The 23,217-nt window shown below is 40.6% G+C and overlaps 1 protein-coding gene and 1 long non-coding RNA gene across 5 annotated transcripts in view; one reads left to right on the top strand and one right to left on the bottom strand.

Moving 5' to 3' along the window:
- The window catches only part of LOC134225058 (cadherin EGF LAG seven-pass G-type receptor 2), a 108,446-nt gene that overhangs the window by 56,909 nt on the left and 28,320 nt on the right, over nucleotides 1-23,217 (bottom strand). For all 4 annotated transcript variants that reach the window (XM_062704820.1, XM_062704819.1, XM_062704822.1 and 1 more), the window contains exon 4: nucleotides 19,407-19,519. In XM_062704820.1, coding sequence (XP_062560804.1) covers nucleotides 19,407-19,519 — 113 coding nt within the window. The remainder of the gene's footprint in view (nucleotides 1-19,406; nucleotides 19,520-23,217) is intronic.
- LOC134220563 (uncharacterized) lies at nucleotides 6,780-8,744 on the top strand. The gene is made up of 4 exons (XR_009981956.1): nucleotides 6,780-7,783; nucleotides 8,210-8,293; nucleotides 8,366-8,456; nucleotides 8,522-8,744. It is a non-coding gene; the product is annotated as an uncharacterized LOC134220563 (long non-coding RNA).

The following is a 23,217-nucleotide window of genomic DNA, read 5'->3' as shown; positions in this document are numbered from 1 at the left end:
CCGCGACGATCCCACCTATTCTCGAAGGCGGAGAAGCCTTCGAGATCATTTAAAAAACGAGAAAGAAAATCAGAAAACGATCGAGGTAGCACTTGATGTGGATTGGGAGGAAACAATTCAGTTTTGCCGACGGAATTTTGACGAGATCGTAGAAGGTCTGAAGGAGAATGATAAGATTCTCAAGGTGAGAGGGCAAGCAAGGTTGCTGCATTTTGGCCACCGAATTGTCCTTCTAGTTAACAATGCTAGGGAATTGGGAGAAGCGGAAAACTTTTTAAAGGCGATGTTGATAGACGTGGTGAAACTTTTATTGAATAACTTTTATGGGGGTTCTGAGGAACCAAGAGGGGAAACAGGGAGGATCCGGAGGACCATTCGTTGGTGGATCTGTTTAGGGCAGAGGGTTTTGCTGCACCTCCTGTTTTGCCCACTCCAGTGACTGATACCGGGGCTATTCCTAAGGGATCCGTGCCGGCAGAAAGTAATTCTGCGAGTTCCCAACTCGAAGGTACCGTATGTGTGAATTCGTTGATGGCGAGGATTAAAGAGCTTGAAGCAGAGCTGGATAGGAGAGATAAGCAACGGGATGAGAGTTCTGTATTGTATATATCCGGCGTTCCGAGTGAAACCCATCCGAATATATCGAATGTACAGCCCGGAGTACCTAGTATTCCGATGATTAAACCTCCGTTCACTCCCTATTCAGCTCATCTTCAAGTCTCTGAGGACTTGCACAATACCGGCGTTTCGCGCTCCGGTAAATCGGTGCCATCTACCGAGCATTATGCTTACAGTTCCGCCTATTCCACGAATTCACAAGCCCATACGGTGGCTTCTCACTCAAGACCGGGTACTAGTGTCACATTTTCGCTTCCTCAGAGCTATTCGTCAGCACTGCCTCAGTGTTCTACCTCGTGGCAGGACCACCTTCAGAAGGCTTCGAGTATTCAGCCTTTCAGTAGCTCCTCCGCTACTAGTTCGTGGCTCGGAAATCCAGCCATAGGTAGGGCGCCGATTTCAATGCCGTGGTCAGTCCATTCGGCTGTGAATAGCACGCCGTGTTTCAATCCCTGGCTCGGAAATCCGGCACTGAGCAGTGCCTGTACGAACCCTTCGTGGTCTCAGAATCCGACTTTGAGAAATACTCAATCGACCAATCCATGGACGGGAACTGCTTCCTCAACTTCATTTCCTTACGCCAACCCATCTCTCACTCCCTACAGCGCAACGCTGTCGGGTAATCAGGGGCGTCACAGCTTACCTGTGTCCAAGTGGACAATCACCAAATACGATGGCGAGGATCAAGGGTTGAAGTTGAACCAGTTCCTTGGAATGGTCCATGCCATGGCCGTATCTGAGCATGTCTCAGAAGTCGAGCTATTCGATTCAGCGATTCACATTTTCAAGGGACCCGCCTTGCAGTGGTATATGACCATGCGGGCTGCCGGTCGCCTGTTGAATTGGCAGCACCTGGTTCTAGAGCTCAGGAGGACATTCATGCACCCCGATCTAGATACCATGATAAAATGAAGGTTTATCAACGTCACCAGTTGCGGAACGAGACGTTTCTCCAGTACTACCACAGTATGGAGGAACTGTTCGGAACTATGAGTGTTCCCATTCCGGAACATGAAAAGGTCCAAATTCTGATGCAGAATGTCCGGATCGATTATAAAAAACAGCTGAATTTCCTTCCTATCGCCGACCTCCAGACATTGGTGTCTGCCGGTCAGAAGATAGACGCTGTCAACTTCTCCGTGTACAATAAGGTCTTTGGACCGGAGAAGTCGGTGAATGCGGTAGAATATTCCGAGACCCCTAAACCGAAAAAGGAGAAGCAAGCGAGCAAGCAACGCTCGTCTCAGCCGGCGTCCCAATCCGGCCACTCCTTTTCGCAATCGAACCAGCAACAAAAGGGTTCCCAAGGTGGAACCGCTGGTCCCCGTGGGCCAACTCGGTCGCACGCGACACTCGAAGACATGATCGAGTCCCATCAGCCTCTATCCAGTCGCCACTGCTTCAATTGCGGCAAGTTTGGGCACCGGATGGACCAATGCCGACTTCCGAAAGGAGTACTGTGCGAGAACTGTGGATTCCGAGGCTATCCGTCCAACAATTGTCCGTACTGCGTAAAAAACGCCATCGCAGCGAGCCAAAACCGCCGGCCGCTGAACCAAAACTTCTAGGCGTGAAACCTCCCGCTTGTTTCGAGCCGGCTTCGGATGATCTGTACCAGGTATCTCCGGCTTCGTTCACCATTACATATCCATTCCCCAACGATAATCGTCCGTACACTTCTGTACAAGTTTACGGTGTAAACTTTCGCGCTCTTCTTGACAGCGGTAGTAATCTTACCCTGATCAATGACAGCGTCTTCAATTCACTCAAACCGAAGCGGTTATTTCCACTTCGGGATCCCGTCCGCCTACGCACAGCGAGCGGAGAAGCGCTCAATGTCCGCGGACGAATTTATTTACCTTTCTCATGGAACGGTACGGTCAAGGTTGTTCCGACTCTGGTAGTTCCTAACCTGGCCATCAGCTGCATCTGTGGCATGGATTTCTGGAAGACCTTCAGTATCCAGCCCACAATCACTGATTGCGCCATGCTGGAGAACTCAGAGGAAGAAAGGAGCCGCGAGTCACCACCGTCTCCGACTGTTCTGACTGTTTATAGCAGCCCGCCCTGGACGATTGTCTACCACTCCGTTGGCGGAACACAAAATCGAACTCAGTGAAGAGTGGCGGAGAAAACCGCCCGTTCGACAGTTCCCATACGTCATGTCCCCCAAGACACAAGGTCTGGTGGCTGTAGAACTACAGAGATTGTTGGACGCTGGCATAATTGAACCCAGCAACTCTGATTGGTCGCTGAACTGCGTACCAGTCGTCAAGCCTCATAAGATTCGGCTCTGTTTGGACGCGCGTAAGATTAACGAACGTACTGTTCGTGATGCTTACCCCTTGCCGCACCCCTGTCGAATCCTAGGCCAACTTCCGAGGGCGAAATACCTATCCACCATAGACTTGTCGGAGGCCTTCCTACAAGTTCCGCTGGAGAAGTCCTCGAGGAAGTATACGGCCTTCAGTGTGCAAGGTAAGGGGTTGTTCCAGTACACCCGGATGCCCTTTGGTCTTGTCAATAGTCCTGCTACGCTGGCAAGACTGATGGACCGAGTTTTGGGCCACGGTGTACTGGAACCCTATGTCTTCGTCTACCTCGACGATATCGTCGTGGTAACGGAGACATTTGAGCATCACGTTCAGTTGCTTCGTGAAATTGCGCGTCGACTGAGCAGAGCCAACCTTATGATTAACCTGGATAAGTCTCAGTTCGGGGTGCCGGAGATTTCCTTCCTAGGATATCTCTTGAGCTCGGAAGGTCTGCGTGGAAATCCGGACAAGATCCGTCCAATCTTCGAGTACGAGAGACCGACCACGATCACCAAGCTCAGGAGATTCCTAGGAATGGCAAATTACTACCGCCGGTTCATCCCGAACTTCAGTGAGACTTGCGGGCCCCTGTCGGACCTCCTCAAGTCCAAATCCAAGGTCATCGGCTGGAATCCAGCCGCGGAGAGAGCTTTCTGCCAGATAAAAGAGCAGCTGATCGCCGCTCCGATTCTGGGAAGTCCCGATTTCTCTCGGGAGTTCGTCATCCAGACGGATGCCAGCGATGTCGCTGTTGCGGGAGTGCTCACTCAGCAGCAGGAGGAGGGTGAGCGGGTAATTTCCTATTTTTCTAGGAAGCTCACCACTCCTCAAAAGAACTATCACGCTGCCGAGAAGGAAGCTCTAGCCGCCTTGCTCTCCATCGAAGCGTTTCGGGGGTACATTGAAGGTTATCACTTCACCTTAGTGACGGATTCGTCGGCGTTGACCCACATCCTAAAAACGAAGTGGAAGGTTGGGTCCCGGTGTAGTCGGTGGAGCTTGGACTTTCAGCAGTTCGACATGACCGTAGTGCACCGGAAAGGCAAGGAAAATGTCGTCCCGGATGCATTGTCGAGAAGCCGACTTCTCCGTGGTACGCATCCTTGATGGATAAAGTCAGCAGTCGCCCAGACGACTTCGTCGACTTCAAGGTTGAAGATGGCAGGCTGTATAAGTTCGTCACTGCCAGGAATGTACCTTTCGACTCGCGATTCGAATGGAAGCAAGTAGTTCCAGCCGATGATGTTGCGGAGATTTTGAGGCAAGCTCACGATGAGCACTTCCATCCTGGGTTTGACAAAACGATAGCTCGTGTCCAACAGCGCTATTATTGGCCCAAGATGGCCAAGGACGTCAGGGCATATATTCACGCTTGTTCCACCTGCAAGGAGGTCAAGCCGTCTTACGTCCAAACAACCCCGGAAATGGGGAAAATGCGCTGTGCGTCCCGGCCGTGGCAAATCATTTCAATGGATTTTGTTGGTCCGTTGCCACGGAGCCGGAATGGAAATCAGCACATCTTAGTGATATGTGACTATTTCTCGAAGTGGGTAATGATTCACCCGATGAAAAAGCTGGATAGTTCAGCCATGTGTGTGATTTTGAAGAATCAGTGGTTCTACCGGAATTCTGTCCCTGAAACCATTATCACCGACAATGGCAGTACTTTCACTTCAAAGGACTTCAAAGAATTATTAGATCACTTCAAAATCACACACTGGCTGAACTCCCGCTACCATTCGCAATCGAATCCGGTCGAGCGCGTCAACCGGACAATAAACGCGGCCATACGCACTTATGTCCAGGAAGACCAGCGTGTATGGGATACGAAAGTGCCCGAAATTGAGCTTATGCTCAACACCAGTATCCACGCCTCGACCGGGTTCACTCCGTATTTCATTACCCACGGACAAGAGCTATCGGAGCAGGGTCCGACCACCGTCTATCTCGTCACGGAGACGAATTATCCGCGGAAGAGAAAGCGGAAAGACGCAAACAGATGTTCACGAACATTCATGAAATTGTTCGTAAAAATCTAGAAAAATCCCACGACGTGTCCCGAAGCCGTTACAATCTGCGTAACCGTACATTCGCCAAGTCCTTTGCGGTAGGACAGTTAGTCTACCGGAAGAACATGAGGCAGTCTTCGGCAGTCGAATATTATAATGCCAAACTAGGCCGGCAATATCTACCCTGCCGGGTGAAGGCTAAAATCGGCTCGTCCTCCTATGAGCTGGAGGACCTAAGTGGAAAAAACCTAGGAATCTGGCCAGCCGTTCACCTGAAGCCAGGGTAGTGCCAATTTGAACATCTGTTTTGCTTTCTCTTCCCAACTCAATTCCCCTAGAAGGACTACTGATAATTCGGTAAATTGCCTCTCACCGGAGAAAAACAAATAGAACAAATTAAAAAAAAAAACGTACGTCATTCATGCTTCTCGGTTCTCGTCGTCGTCAGAGTCTCAATGGTTGTTTCCTCCTGATACACATCATATGTTGTCTCTTCCTCTCATTCATCTCGTTTTCTTCTTTAGTGACCATCCCTGGCGTTGCCAGTGTCACATTTAAGGCGATTGTTTACTAAAATAGTAACGCCTCCCAGGTGGTAAATTTCGTTGATCGAATGATACCTACGATCAAGTGGGTCTAGCAAGAACGCTAGACCTTCTCAAATTTATAATAAGGGCCCTAGAATTAATAAAATAGTCGATAACGGGTGTGTGTGCGTGTGAGTGTGTTGTTCTTGGTAGGATAGTTTTTAGCCAGACAACCGTGTGAATGGAAGGTGTGAATGAAAATTGTATGAAAGGTGGGGGGGAATGAATGAATGTGTGAATGAGTTTTTTTTTAATCCCGAATTTCACTTCGGTGATAATTAAATAAAATGAAGAGGTTTCTAGAATACTTATTTTTCTCTTCCTAGCTTAAGTTAAATTTACAATAAAAGTATCAATTAGGTAAATAAAAGCTTAATATTTCTAAAGATTTGATTTCGAGAGGTTGGACCTGCTTTTTTCTGACGAACCCTTATGCCGGCCATGATCCCCGGTGATGCATATTATTTTGATTCATTTCGTTCACTAGCTGAGTAGCCAGACTCTATGGTTGATAGTTAAGTGATCTGGTGGAAAAGAGTTCCTCTCATTAGCACGGACAAATCATTCCACCAGATCTAGTCAACTCGTAACCAAAAGAGAGCTGCAACAGCGAGAACTCCTGACCAAGACCTATTCCCTTAGCTAGACTCTATAATTAAACGGTTTGTGATCTGGTGGAAAAGAGTTCCTCTCGTCAGAACGGACAAATCATTCCACCATATCAGTCCACCGCTAAATTAAAAGAGAGCTACTTTATGTTGAATCCAATATCCTTTTCCAGTCAGGTAACCAGACTCAATTACGGAATGGCATGTGATTTCGCGGAAAAGAGTTCCTCTCATAAGAACGGACAAATCATTCCGCCAAATCTGTTCACCCTTCGGTAAAATGAAAGTTACCGCCTCCTGACGTATTCCATTCAGATAGCCAGACTCTATTGCTGAATGGTTTGTGATTTTGCGGAAAAGAGTTCCTCTCATAAGAACGGACAAATCATTCCGCCAAATCTATTCACCATTCAGTGAAAAGAGAGCTACCGTGGTCCATTCTATTCTAATAGCCAGACTCTATCAATGAGAGTTAAGTGATTTTGCGAAATAGAGCTCCTCTCATTGGAACGGAAAAATCAATTCGCCAAATCAATCTAACTCTAATTGAAAAGAGATCTACTATGACAGATTCCTTGATTTTGACTTCCCTGAAAAAAAAAATATATTTTTTTTTTACTCGAGGTGGGGGATGAATGTAACCTGCTAAATTGCTTACATTAGAAATTTACCTAAATTTACTGTACATATTATATTTAATTATTGATTCATAAAATCCTACTTAGTATTTACAAAAACGGCTACTTATAATTGCTATATACAATGAAAATTAAAAACTAGGAATGAACTTAAATCTAATGGAATTAAAATAAAATGAATCCAAATATTAAACAAATATCGAAAATAAAAATACGGAAAGCATCTGGCCCATCCCTATTCCTATCCCGCTTCACACCCGTAACTACCGTAACGTAGCACTGACATCTGCGCTGTCAAGCGTCAATCAACCACCACTTTCGGCAGCGTTCACCAACACAAGCCCGAAAAAAAAGAGCTAAAAGGAGCGGAACGACGCGGGATCAACTCTCTGATAGGTGAACCGCCAAAAGTAGCACAAGGCTAGTGCGCGAATTTACTTGTTTCTTTTTTCGTGTTCTGCAGTGGTCCGATCACTTTTACTCCCGGAGTGCAAAAGAATTTGTGAAGTGTACTGTATCATCGGAATTTTGTGAAAACGCCATCGGCCGTCACCATCGCTGTGAAGAAATCTTCGAACCACGTTTTGGTCCCGTCGTCGCCGCCATCGTAGCAGGCATCCAAAGCGTCAGCGTCATCGTTGCAAGCACCCAAAGCGTCAGCGTCATCGGCGTGCCAAGCTTGGCCCGGTGGACGCGTAGGTTTGTCAGGCACAGTCAGCACGAAGGCGGGCTAAATATCAAACTGTTTTGGAAACGACACCTCCCCCCCTTCCCGGCGTGCCCTCTTCGGCCTTCGGACATCACGATCACTTCAAGGAACCATCACCCAGTGACCACCGGCGTGCCTCTCTTGGCCCGGTATCTCCGTACCTTTGTCATCCCCGTCATCGAGGTCCGACGGAACCGCTATTGCGCAAGAATGTTACTCCACCGGAGGGTACGTGCCCGGTCGGAAACGAGCCTCGGGAGCGATGAGGTGCATCTTCACAATGCTTCGTAAAACTACCGGTATGTGAATCCTACTGTTTCCTAACACGGAGAATAATAGGTTCAGTTTGAAACAACTAATAGTTTGGTTGTTTTTTAACCTATGATTTTGGTTGTTTTCAAATGTATAATAATAAATTCAAACATTTTTGTTTGTTTGTGATTAAGCTCTTTATTGGGTTGATTCTACTTGAAAAAATATGTCAATTCAACATTGATTATGGTTGTTCGAAATTATATTTTTCGTTGAATCAAACTAAAGTCTAGTTCATTTCAACCATATAAACGTTTATTTGTTGTTGGTTTGACAGCTTGATAACAACATAAAATATTAGGTTGATTTAACGCGAACAGAAAGTTGATCCTAAACTTTATTTATGTTTACCATAAAAACAAACCACAACTATGTTTGATACAACCTAAAATTTTAGTTTATTCAATTGTCAGTTACTTTTTCTCTTGGCTGCGGTGTGAAAAAAAAACTACTTCAACCACGACAGAAGCAAAGTTCCGGATCAACTGAAATTATAGGTGAGTGCAACATCTTCTTTAAAGTTAATTCATAAACGCCTGTATCATGATAATCTTTGCTTATATTTTCAGGTACATCATGATATTTGCTTCGACTATAGTTGTCCATAATCGTCACCCCTGGTGGGCATTAAAAAAATAATCTTTTCGGACTACATATTTGGTAAGAAGTGTATACATATAAACAACTAGACTACCCAATTATTTATTCGTTTTTTCTTCTTTCAGGATACATGGATATGGAACAGAAAACATAAAAATATAACGAGTTTTGAAAAGAATAAAATATGTGTGTCGTATAAAAATGGCTAATTGTTGATTATTTTACAATTAAAAAGAAAAATCTTAATGGAAGGGAGGAACGGGTGGGAATATGCGTATGTAACAACAATCAAAATATTAGTTTGAATCAAACAATGCTAATATTTGATTTAAGCTAGTATTTGGTTGTATCAGGCTAGAATTTTTGTTTGAAACAACCTACAGTTTAGATTGTTTGACAAACTGTCAAAATAGAACAACCAACATATTAGTTAAATCAAACTAAATATTGGTTGGATGAACTAAAAAGCTGCGAAAAAATCAACTGAGTATTTTAGTTTGTTCTAAGTATCTTCATGGTCAAATTAAACTAAGATTTTGTTTGGCGCAAAATCAACCTAAAATATTGGTTGAAATAAACCAAATTATGGTTGAGTTTACCATATTTTTTTCTCCGTGAACCAGACCATTCATAAAAATGAAATTATAATGAACTAATGATTCGATAAAATTGAATACAGTGCGTAATGTAAATTAAAATTACCAATAGCAGTTGCTCGTTATTTCAAGCCATCATTCCATTTTTTGTCATAATTTCCATTGATTGCTCCACCTCGATCACTATATTAGGGAAGTATTTCCGCCACCACCCCTCCAATTTCTCCTGAGAGCTACCAGAAAAACGACCCTGAGGTCACGACAAGGGCAGATGAAAGTCCCCAGCAAAAAGTATCTCTAACAAGACATACTGCCACGAGGTAGTGGTCGGATTCAGTATTCGCACTGCGGTAAGTGCGTACGTTCGTGATGTCGGAGAAGACTTTACCGTCGATTAGAACGTGGTCGATTTGGTTTTCCGTTACTTGATTAGGTGATTTCCATGTGGCCTTGTGGATATTCTTGCGGGGGAAGAAAGTGCTTCGGACTACCATTCCGCGGGAGGCTGCAAAGTTTATGCATCGTTGGCCGTTGTCGTTCGATTCGGTATGCAGACTATCCGGTCCGATGACGATTTTGACGTCCCGCAGTGGGCATCCATCGTATGTCTGCTCCAGCTGTGCATAGAACGCTTCTTTCTCGTCGTCGGATCTCCCTTCGTGCACGTTGATGATGCTATATCTTCGGTATGTAATATCTATCTTCGGTATGGTGTCATTAATACTGAAAAACGACACCGAAATCAGCAAGCTTTCGTGTTGCCATCGTGTGTTTTACGAAGTATTATAATACTATTTATTATCTATTTAATAAAATGCAAACAAATACCTGGAACGTGTATTTGTTTCTATTTCAACTGTCCGGCAGATTTTTTAATGGAAAAAGCATGTTTCTACTTTTTTTATACTACACAGAGCGAAAAAAAGTTGTGATTTCAATATTTTCTAATCTTATTTTAAAAGTAAGACAAATTTGGTACTTTTGAATGCTAAAATATTTGATTCAAATTGTGATTTTCACGGTGAGAGCACTCAGAATAAAATTTCTCGCGTGATTTTTGAAAACGTCGTAAGTCCAAATGAGAGACTCTCTTTCATTACGCTCTCTTTTGCTAATATTTAGGCTAGTTTAAAATTTGTTGCAATATTTTCACCTCAGCACACTAGACAAAGCTATTTTCTTCAGATAGGTGCTGGAAAATCCAATGTAAATGTTAGTATGGCTTTGTAATAATCGAAAGAGAAAGTAAACAAAGAGAGCCTCTCTTTTGGACTTACGACGTTTTCAAAAATCACGCGAGATTTATAAAAAAGTCAAAATAACTTTTATATTTCATGTTTCTGGCAACACCAATCAGATAAAATAATGTAACTGGCAACTAAATATGATCTGTCATAAACTAAATTTGAAAAAAGAAAACAGGGACAAAGGTTTTTGGAGGAATTTTATTATTGACCAGTGCATGATGACGTAGGTTGACAGTTCACAGAGCTTTTTCTCCGGGACTTAGTCTCTGGCGCAGCTTCCGATAAAAATGTTTCGTCATTTTATTCGCATGTAGATGTTCTTTGCGATTGATTTCTTGCTGAATGCAAAGAATAACACTAAAATATTCGGATCACAGCAATTTTAAACCAAAAATATGAATTTTAATTTTCCCTTCATCGATTTTTCTTCTAACACCTTGTAAACAAGCTCTGTGAACTGTCAAAATAAGTGAGGTTAAGTTAGAGTTTGCATTGGTCTATTGCATCCAGGTAGGTAAACATTTAATTTGCTTAAAAGTCTTTTGTCAATGAAACAATTGAATAATATAGTAATAACTTTTCATGTTTCCATATTCCCCAGGAAAAATACGCACCAAAAGTGTCGAACCAAATCGGTCTCCTGCGGAAGGGCTAGCAGCGAGGAAAAATATCGGCTACAGAAGGAATTGAATTTGCTAGCAATGGCCAGTAGCCACAATGGTTATGAGGCGGAAGATGGGTTTCCTTTCTGATCACCTAAGAAGTAAAAGTCAGTAAGTGGTCTGATCTATGACGTTATCCTGGCTGTAAATCTACCGATATGCAACAGCACCTGAACAACAAAATAGCACGTTAAACTTAGCAACCCTATAACCAGAGACCGGCGGAGTGAAAAACTGACGATATGGCAACGTATGAAAATGCATGAAATCGTTTAAATTATACTGGCAGCACTTGAACTTTTTGCTTGCTTCTTATGGAAGCAAAAAGTAAACAAGTCGAATTGGAACCGCTTTTGACAGTTCGATTGGAAACAATATGGCGTCTTCGCCTATCTCTTATTCTAGTATTTCTAGTTAAACCATCTCCCGGAATGATCTTGTTTCACGAAGTAATCACATCAGGAATGATGATTTTGCATCGAGGGCCGTTCGGCTGCAAGCGCTATTTGTTTTATGACGTTAATTGGGTCCTAAAATGAAGAATCGATATTCGATTTTCTTTCAGGGAACGATGAAGGTAATCATTCTAAACGTGTCAGTTTTTCTTTAGACTCAAAAATCGAAAAGAACATTGTTTAATTTGAAATTGAAAAATAGATGAAAAATGCTTTCTCGACATTTTCGGTCTTGTTTGACGTACGGATTCAAACGCACTAGCAAAACACCGCAGGGCACTTGACTCAACCTTTGACAGTTAATATATGGGGCTGACGTTTTGGGCTGATGGTTCATTCGTTCTGCGTTAGGAAAACAGTAGGGTTATTAATAGTAGTGAACAGGTAGCTTGGCGCGAACCGTGGCGCATCACGCCACGTAAGGCACCGATAGGAGATAGGAATAATATTTCACTGCATCAGCAGTATAATTCTATAAAACGGTAGAGCACACGAGGCTCTACCTCTTTCTTGTAATAACAGCGAGTGTGGTAATAAATGTGTAGTTAATTAAATTTGCTTTTTAAAAGTGAACTCAAACGAAAATCCCGTAACTGGTGTCAGAAGTGGGATTCTGACAGTGAGTGTAATATAAAGTGACAAAAGTGATAGTGCTTCGTTGGTCACGTTTAGCAAAAGCTAAAGACCTCTACCCTTTTGACATCGCAGCGACATCGGCTTGGAGGAAGCCGCATCACGCTTAGCAGCCGTCAGGGAACCGGATCGTCAGGCGCCGCAACGACACCCCGAAGACGACAACTGTTTGTCCGCTCACTGCAACGACGGATGAAATTACATCTACTGTAAGTAGTCTTCTATCTGTTTCATTATACGTATTATACGTACCAAAAACCACATCATGCCGGAGACACGAGCTGGCGAGATTGAGCAGCTGCGGCAAGAAATTGCCGAGCTTCAAAGTTTAGTTAGGGGAGCGGGGAGTGCTTACCACATCCCCGATCCGATAAAACAATTGCCTGAATATTCAGGTAACAGAAAGGAGCTAAATTCTTGGCGCCAAGAAGTAGACGAGCTCTACGACGAGTTCAAAGTGAAGGGGGAGAGAGGTGCACCCGACACCTTCAATTCTCACTATTTCCGGGCAATTAGAAACAAACTTAAGGGTGACACTTTGAGCCATAGTGTGCACCCACGGAAACCCAAACACAATTGGGGATCTAAAAACATACTGAGGGACCATTTTGGGGACCAAAGAGATTTGGCAACAAACTTAAACAGCCTATTTCATGTTAGAAAAGGGATCGCTCCCTCAAAAATTCTACAGTGACATTAAAGAGCTAAACACTAAAATAAGAGCGAATCTGATGACGCATCATTTAACGTCATCACAACTGTTGGAAATAATGACCATAACTAAATTTTTAGATGGAATAAGCGAGCCTCTCGCTTCCATAATTCGAAATTCAAAACCAAAATCTTTAGAGGACGCTTATCAAGCCGTAGTCATTAATCAAAATGCAGAGGTGCGAAAGCCTGCATTCAAACCAAAACTGCATACGTCCCCGTCACCCAATACTACTAGCAATCCAAGCAGATTTTCAAAGAACACAAAACCAAACATTCCCTATCGTAAACCGTTTAGACCCAGGGAAGAAACAAATAATACAGAGGAAACTGAGCCGTATGAAGGAGAGGAAGAAGAAAAAGAAGAAGAAGAGCATGAATTTGTAGACGAAATTAATTTGGAAGCTGATGAACTAAATTTTCACGCGGTACGCCTAATGAAGAAGAAAACTTGAATTTTATTCCTTACTTTAGGTTTCCCACAAGCAAAGGCTATTTGAATTTCCTTGTTGACACTGGGGCCAACAAGTCGTACATAAATCCAGAACACGTAAAGCGCGCTTCTAAGCTTAGGCAACCTTCGATTATTAGTAATAAAAATGGGAAATTTGCGATCGACAAGGTAGTACACGCTAATTTCTTTCAGGAAGCATTTGATAAAAACTTCCTTATCATTTATTCAAATTTCATAAATTCTTCGATGGCCTAATCGGCTACGAGAACATTGCAAAGATGAAAGCTAAAATCGACTCTAGCAATCATCAATTAGTAATTGGAAACTCGAATTTCTCACTTTCAAAATATTATCCATGTTCAATAAACTTTCATGAGCAGTCGGAGAATATGTTTGAGATATGCACCACTGCTGATGGTGCATTCCTCATAGAAGAAGAGTTAAACATAACAAAAGGCATCAGGTTACAACCCGGACTATATGAAGCCAAATGTAACCGTGCCGTTGTACATTTGGCCAGCGACAAACAGATCAGGGTAAATGATATACAACCGCTCGAGAACGAACGTTTCTTTCTAAATCAGAATGAAACGCGAGTTAAATTAAACTTCCTTCTGATCATTTGAATAAAGAAGAGAAGCGAGAACTGGTGAAAGCACTTAAGCCCTATAGGGATGTGTTCTTTAATGAAGAACAGAAGCTGACTTTCACACATGAAATTAAGCATAATATTGAAACAAATGATGAAAAGCCGATTCATCAAAAGACGTACAAATACCCCTATCATTTGAGAACGGAAGTATCCGAACAGATACAGAAAATGCTCGATTCGGGTATAATTAGAGAGTCATCGTCTCCTTGGACTTCACCGATATGGGTCGTTCCAAAAGATGGACAACTCTGGAAAGAAAAATATCGAATTGTGATGGACCACAGGGAATTGAATGAAAAAACTCTGCAGACCGATACCCTATGCCAGAGTTCAGTGAAATGATTGATCGCCTTAGAAAAGCGCAATACTTCACTGTCTTAGACTTAGCCAGCAGGTTTCATCAAATAGAGATAAACCCGAAAGATGTGCCGAAGACTGCTTTCAACGTAGACCATGGAAAATTTGAATTCGTAAGAATGCCGTTTGGTCTAAAGAATGCTCCGGCAACGTTTCAAAGATTAATGGACTCAGTCCTTCGAAAACATTTAGGCAATAGATGTTTCGTCTACATGGACGATATCATCATATTTTCGTCATCCTTGAAAGAACATATTAAGGATCTTTCAATGGTTTTGCAAACTTTACGGGAAGCTAATTTAAAAGTACAATGTGACAAATCGGAATTCCTCCGAAAAGAAGTTGAGTTCTTAGGACACGTTGTAACTACGGAGGTGTAAAACCCAATCCTCAGAAGATAGAAGCAGTTTTAAATTGGCCCACACCTAAAACCCCAAAGGAGCTGAAATCCTTTCTAGGAACCGTTAGCTATTATCGACGGTTCATCCCGGGCTTTGCTAATATTGCTAAACCCCTCACAAGTCAATTGAGAGGAAAAATAAAATAATAAACTACGAAACACCTGACTTCATAAATGCCTTCTCGAAGTTAAAGGAGATTATGGCATCAGATCTGATGTTATCATATCCTGATTTCGAAAACCATTTATTTTGACCACAGATGCCTCCAACATCGCAATTGGAGCAGTGTTGTCACAGTTGGTAGATGGAAATGAAAGACCGATAGCATACCTCTCCCGTACGCTGTCGAAGGCGGAAGAGAATTATTCCGCTACAGCGAAAGAACTTCTAGCAATCTACTTTTCAGCAAAAAGATTTCGACCATATCTTTACGGAAATCCTTTCACAATTTACACGGATCATGAGCCTTTAACTAAAGAGCTCAAATTAACAGATGCTACCGGACGCGTTACTCGCCAAAGGTTATATTTAGAGCAATTCGACTTCAAGATTGCTTATAAGAAAGGTAAACAAAATGTAGTAGCGGATGGGTTATCGAGAATCCCACCCGTCGAACTGAATTTACAAGAGCTTTTTAACGAATGCTTCCCTAATAACGAAATTTATGGACCGGAAATAGTAAACAAATTTAACAATCAGTTAATTATTAGAGTAACAAACGAAACCCGGAAGAGTCCGCACATAATGTGCAAAATCTTCCCAGGACAGATCCGTCACGTTTTTCATAGACCCAATTACAACAAAGATCAACTGAAGGAAATCTTAACGAAATACATTGATCCTACGAAAAGCAATTGCATATTTGGTCCATTAGAGGTTATTCGTATTTGCGATGAAATTATTAAAATTGAATTCAGTAAGAACCTTAAAATTCAATACTCTAACATACTTTTACCAGATCTCATTTCAGGTACCGACCAGATGGAATTCATACGGAAATGCCACAACTTCAATCATAGAAATTACAAGTTAACATACGAGGAAATCAGGAAATCTGCCTTTTTTCCCGGAATGTTAGGCAAAATCAAAACATTTATCAAAAATTGTGAGGACTGCAAGTTCGCTAAATACGAACGCAAACCATTTAAAATTCCAATTTCCAGGAGAATCTACGAAAACCCTTTTGAAAACGTGTTTATTGATGTCTATGTTAAAGATCATTACAAATTCCTTACTCTCGTAGACTCGTTCTCGAAATTTGCCCAAATTTTCCAAATTTCAAACGAAACAACTGAAGAGCTAACAAGCACTCTAGTCGAATATTTCAAAATCTTTGGAATACCTAAAATGATTACTTGCGATCAAGCACCGGGATTTAGAAATCCTCGATTTAGAGAGTTCTTGGAGAAACATGGTATTGCATTGCACTTTGCCAGCAATAGCAATAGCAATGGTATTGTGGAAAGATTCCACAGTACTTTGCTCGAGATGTATTTGGCGAATAAACGGAAAGTTGAAGACCTTACATTATACGAAGGCTTAGCCCTGACCACTTCATTGTACAATGACTCGATCCACAGTAGCACCAAACTTAAGCCTCGAGATATTATTTTCAGCACATGCGCTTCATTGAAGCAATCCGAGATAAATACCTCGAAGCTTAGAAACATCCAAACTGCAAAGGACAACATCAAATACTTAGCACAAAACACAACAATAAGTTACCCCTTATCGACTTTGAGAAATACAAAACATTGACTAGTCCAATTTTGGTAAAAGGAAAAGCGAAGCCGAGCCCTTATGGCCACCGATATAGGGAAATAGAAATCATGGATCAAACCGACAAAACCGTAACAGACTCTCAAAACATTAAGACACACAAGAAGAACGTTAAACATACATAATTATTATTCTTACAGACTATGTCTTCTGGCCACGACGATCGACGCGGACATCCACATACACGACATAGAGAAAAATCCAGTTATCATCATCCCCATAGGCCCAGCAAGAATCAGTAATAGCTATTTGAGAATAGGACACCACATAAATCTAACTGTAATAGAAGATACCATTCAGAATATAGACGCAATGATCCAAACTAGAATTTCCAATCAACACATACTTAGTCCAATCCTAAAAATCAAGTCAAGAAAACTTCATTCCATATTCGTAAAGCTAAGACCTACAAGACAAAAGCGCTGGGAAAGTTTAGGAAAGGGTTGGAAATACGTATCCGGGAGTCCGGATGCGGAGGACCTAAGAATGATAAATAGTACAATAAATTCTCTCATAGATCAAAATAATAGGCAGATCATAATTAACAGTGCATTGAACATTAGGTTGAGTAACATTACAGGAGCAATAAATTCTCTAGTTAGCTTTCAATCTAACCTCCACGACGTAACAGTAGAAGGGTTTGACTCAATAAATTTGATATTCAATATAGATGAATTAATAGACCAGCTAGGGACAATTGAGGAAGCAATAACATTAGCTAGATTCAACATACCAAGTAGCAGAATACTTTCCACGGACGAGACAACAGTAGCCCAGGAGTTCCTCACTAATCGCGGCCTCGGTACTAGTCTATTCAACGATATATTGGACATTTCTGGAGCCTACGTCCTATTTGGCAAGAATGAAATCATCTATACGCTGAAAGTTCCACGTGTCAAAGATATAGAGTATCAATTGAGCTACATAGAACCAGTAATTTCCCATGGACATCGTATACACCTTACGGCAAAGTACTACTTGAAGGGACCTAACTCCTTTTTGATGAACAATCCCTGCACAAAACACAGAAATCAATACGTCTGCAAAAACACACAGTTACAACCGTTGGAAAAATGCATCCAACAGTTAATCAATGGTGATCCAGCACATTGTCCTATGGAGAAGGTATATGGACAAAACTATATAAAAAGAGTGGACGACGCAAACATTATAGTTAATGCCGAACATGTTATCCTCAACTCGAATTGTTCGGGACATGAACGGAAACTACAAGGATCATATCTGATTCAGTTTTCAGGCTGTACCATCAAGCTAAATGGCGAGGAATACTCTAACAGCAATACTGACTTACCTGCAAGATTGTATCTCCCAACAACCGGAATAATGGTAACTCCCTCCAAAATTATAAATAAAATGCCTTTACAGTACTTACAGGAATTCAACCTGGAACACCGGAGTCATATTGAACATTTAAACATGACTGCAGATAATCTACATTGGAAATTGCATCTGGTTGGATGGCTCTCGTTTGGTACATTATCAACCGTAATATTGATACTTTTAGCAGCATTAGTTACATGGACCGTTTTATCATCCCTATGGGGTAAATCGAAATCAACTTGGGAACCAGGACAAACTAACAAAGAAACGATCCACTTGGAGAGACTTACTGAACCAGGAACACTAGGACCGACAAAGGTAAACAGCGGACATCATTTCATCCAGCAGCCGAGATTCATCCCACAGAATTCGAGGATCAAGGAAGCCGAGGACGACTTCCATCTAGAGGGGGAATCGTTAGGAAAACAGTAGGGTTATTAATAGTAGTGAACAGGTAGCTTGGCGCGAACCGTGGCGCATCACGCCACGTAAGGCACCGATAGGAGATAGGAATAATATTTCACTGCATCAGCAGTATAATTCTATAAAACGGTAGAGCACACGAGGCTCTACCTCTTTCTTGTAATAACAGCGAGTGTGGTAATAAATGTGTAGTTAATTAAATTTGCTTTTTAAAAAGTGAACTCAAACGAAAAATCCCGTAACTCTGAAATGTTGCACAGCCCAAAATTTGCCTTAAAATGTCTTAAACACAAAAATATTATTTTTACTGATTTAGAATTTTACCAGAATTTTTATAACAACGGTACAAGTATTCTTGACCGATGCACTATCGTTTGCAATCATAAACGAGGTAGGGCTTTAGGACCCAATTAAGACCGGAACAACATATTAGAAAAATAAGACTACGCGGTCAGCGCTAAATAAGAATTTAACGCACGTTTCACTACTTACAGTGGATAATTATCGGTAAGATTGACCTCAGGTGTATTCATATTTTAAATAAATATTACTTATATTCAATGACATTATTTCAGCTAATCACGGTGGACATACATTCTGTCGATATTGCTGGAGATAGATGCCGTTTTTTCTCAATCAGCAGTTGATTGAGCCGACGACAAGCACTAAAACAGAAAGAGCCAAAATCGCACCGATCCGCTTTGTAGTGTTTTTCTATAATCGGTGTTTCACATGCGTCATTTTTCGAGGTATCCCATGTTGTGGAAAATATTGATTAAAAAGAGAAAAAAGAATAAAGACAAGATATTTAAATAAATAAACAATTTTATTTGGTTTGTAGAATTGTATTTAAGAAATACAAACTTAAAATAAGAGCTCAAATATACTGTCATTTTGAAAGCATCATTTTTGATTTAAATAGATAATAACTTTTTGTTTTAAGAGGAAAACTTTTGTTTTGACAATTAGTTGTTTCTTGCCGGAGGAAAGTTTTCAAATTGGTAAATTCAACAGTTCTATACTTTCTACTGAAAATCACCAACTCATTTTCTTTACTTTACCAACGATTCTCTTAGTTTTACCAACGATTTTTTTGTGTGTATGTACACCGAATATACGGGGTATACGTTCTGCATAAATCTTAAAATCCGTATACAAAAACTGCGGTTTTCACTGTTTTCACATATCTACCGAACTTTTTGAAAAACCGTGTAAAAAACTTACATTCCATAACTCATGTAAAAATATCCGTGAATCCGCAAAAATTACTTATCAAAATCCGCGTAAAAAATGACTTACCTCGTTCCAATGATGGTCACTTCCGATATATTGACGATATATGGTGCACCAATCCATGTTGGAGAATTATCGTTGACATCCGTTACACGTATGTTGACCGGAATGAGGAAACTCTGAAAGAAATAATTATGACGCCTTATAAAACTTCTGCTATATTACAAGCAAACATCTTTCATGACGAATATGTGGAACGTAAAAATAATGTGACTTCTTAAACGTGTTTAGAAAAATTCGGCTTGTGGATTGTGGATACCGTGTAACCCTGATATTTTGAACAGTACATCATTCATATTAACGGGATTCACTTTTGTCACGACGAGGTCCCTCGTTGTAGCTCGACTGTGGCTGGCGTTCGGTCACAACTGTGGGCAGCGAACAGGTAGATAAGGGACAGATAAAAGATATTTTAGTTACTAGATAAAGATTGTCGCTGTCGTCGCTGTCCGGAACATCTTTTGCTGGCGAGGATAGGGGATCTAAATGTCAATGAAGGAAAAATACATACGATTTGACAGTTTGATACCACACATGTTTCGGACAGCAGAACAAAGGGAACCGGAGCGACAATCTTTATCTAGTTACTAAAATATCTTTTGGACAGATAGATCAAAAATTCAAAAATTTCACCAGAGGCAACCGAAGATGACGTTGTCGATCTGACCAAGCAATGTCTGCAAGTGGATGATGTAGCGAAGTCGCTAATACCAAAATGGCGGTCATTATTGACGTTATCGTTCATCTCCTTCAAGATTGGTGTCAATCAAGAATGGAATTCAAAAGCACTGGACCCTTCAGTTTGGCCTCCGGAAATCGAATTTCGGGAGTTTGTTGAAACTAGCTCCATTGCCCGACATTTTGAAAGCCGATTTTGAGAATCGACCCTGATGCATCGAAAAGTCTAGTAGTAGTAGGGTTACCAACTTGATTTGGACCCCTACACATTTTGGACCCTCCTGGCGACATTTTTCTGATTTCTGAACTAAAAACAATGCCGCTGCTTATTCCCCCATTGGCTTCTGGAAATTAATATTGTTCAGAATCTGTTTCATTGGTTTCCCGTGCGAAAAAGCGATATTTAGATGAAATTTCGAGGAAATTAGTTTGTTCAAGAAGGCGAGCGTTACAATGCGTTACGCTTAAAAGTATACATCGCTGAAAATCTCAGAACGTACACAATAAGTTTTTTCGAAATTGTGAATTCGAAACGCAAGAATTTTCTCATTGATGCATGCAAATCGAAAGATAAGACTTGGCTTCGGCTCAATTGACCAGGGTAAATTAGAAATTCGACTTTGAAGAGACTAAATTGGGGGTGTCCAAAATGTGTACATTTGGGTGTCCAAAATATGTTGCACTGTCCAAAACGAAGAATATTTTAATTTTAGAAAATGGCAAATTTCACTGATTTATCAATAACTGGAGCTCATTTCGAATTTCTATTTCATAAATAAGACTTTCATATTTGAAATGGTGTCATCTTCGCCCATATCGAACATGTATTTCAATAGATACAAGCATATATATTGGAATGCACTTCCTCTAGGGGTCCAAAATAGGACAGTTACCCCACTTGTATGCAAAGAATGTTTAGGCCGAATTTGAGCATAATTTGTTATAGAAAACCCCCCTGACAATAATAGAACAAAACCTGCCAAAGCCGTCATTTCCCCTATCTCAAAAGTTCGAAATGATGATAATATCGCATCAAATTTTATTAAAAAATTAAGTAGTTTTTACTTTCTTTTCCATGATTGCGGTAAAAATATGGTAAGATGCATGGCCCCGATGGCCCCACCTGAGATTGTTCAGCACAACAACTCACATTTGAGTTGAATGAAGTCAACTTTAGGTAAACTAAAGTTACTAAACTTTGCTATGGGTAATATGTTTTTACGTGGATTAAGGTAAACTACGTAGTGTTAGAAGAGTCATTTTACAGAAAATTGTGTTATTGACCCAAAGTACGGTTTTAAGCGAAAACAACCCACTTTTGAGTTAGCGCCCCACCATTTGAATACTTGATGTCAGCACTTAAAGTATTTCTGCTTTATCCTTAGTTATTTGAAAAATTTCATAATTCTCATTTTTGTATTAGAACGAGAAATTTATTCTTAGTGCATATTATTTCACTGTATGGTAATTTAAAGCACTTTGAATAATAGTTCCTTTCTCTGTTAAGTCGTTTAAAACAATAAAACGATGTATATTTACTCTGAACAGCTGAAATAATAAAATAAAAGCTACTTGTAAATTAAATTACAGCACCATTCATACTTGTAAAAGAAACTACAAGCCAACGCTAATAATTTGTACTTGTATTTCCTTTATGCAACAGTTACTTGTAAATTCTGCTCATATTATTAGTGCGCTTTACTTGTAATATTAGACTTGTAAATTGATATTTGTCATTATGCAACAGAAAAATACAAGTTACAAGCCACTCTACTAATATTATTAGTAAAATTTCGATTATGCTACAGGCCCCTGATATCTCCAAATTCTTGGTATATTGAATTGTGGTAAATTGTGATATATTGGAACGAGTAATTAATTATTAGTGCACAGTATTTTATTCTATGGTAGTTTGAAGCACTTAGAATAATAGTTTCTTTTTCTGTTTAGTCGTTAAAACAATTCTCGCTTAACTTTTCAAAAGGACCTAAGTAACATTTTTTTCATGAATTAATTTGAATAGCGCAATCAACAGAACAACATGAAAGCTTTTGTTTGTAGTACTCAAATTAATTCATGAAAAAAATGTTACTTAGGTCCTTTTGAAAAGTTAAGCGAGAATTGAACGATGCACAATTACTTTACACATCTGAAATAATAAAATAAAAGCTACTTGTAAATTAAATTACAGCACCATTCATACTTGTAAAAAAATCTACAAGCCAACGCTAATAATTTCAACTTGTATTTTCTTTAGCTGTTGCCTTACTTGTAAGTTTCACTAATATTATTAGTGCGGTTTACTTGTAATATTAGTCTTGTAAATTGATACTTGTAGATTCATTATGCAAGGGAAAAGTCCAAGTTACAAGCTACTCTACTAATATTATTAGTAAAATTTTGATTATGCTACAGGCCACAGAACGTTCGTGGTTTGAGAACGAAAACGAATACTCTGCTTCTATCGTTACTCGATTGCGATCTTGACATAGTTGTTCTGACAGAAACATGGCTCCATTGTGACATCACTTCCTCTGAATTGGCCAGTAATTATGCTATTTACCGATGCGATCGTAATGCTTCTACTAATAATCTCCGGCGTACATATAGCTATTAAATCGGAACAGCAGTGTATTTCGGTGAATCTCGTCGATTGTGATTGCCTAGAACAAGCTACCGTCCGTATTATGCTGCCTCAATTCTCGCTTTACGTAAGCTGCATCTACATTCGCCCAAACAGTTGACCTGATATCTATACGGAACATGCGAATTCTATTAGCCAGATACTGAATCATGCCGATCCCTGTGAGGCTATCGTTTGTCTCAGAGATTAGAATCTACCAAATCTAGTCTGGCATTTTCATGATGAAGTTAACGGATACCTGCCTATCAACGCGTCATTTGAGCAGGAGCTTGCTCTATCCGAGTTTCGTTTAGTTTGGTTTATTGGACTATAGGCTATAAGCCCGTTACCCTGCTTAAATATTATACACAAAATTAATGTTACACATACAGTTGTCCTCTTAAATAATTTAATCTTAACTTATTACGAATCACTTCTGTTGTCATAGTTGTGGAAATAACATCCTGTAGGCTGTTGAAATCATTCATGAACCTACTAGTTGGCTCATGCTACGTG

The sequence above is a fragment of the Armigeres subalbatus genome, chromosome 3, assembly GCF_024139115.2.
Source record: "Armigeres subalbatus isolate Guangzhou_Male chromosome 3, GZ_Asu_2, whole genome shotgun sequence".
Classification (NCBI taxonomy): Eukaryota; Metazoa; Arthropoda; class Insecta; order Diptera; family Culicidae; genus Armigeres; species Armigeres subalbatus.
Note: the sequence above shows the minus strand (reverse complement) of the source record. Positions and strands in the feature narration are given on the sequence as shown.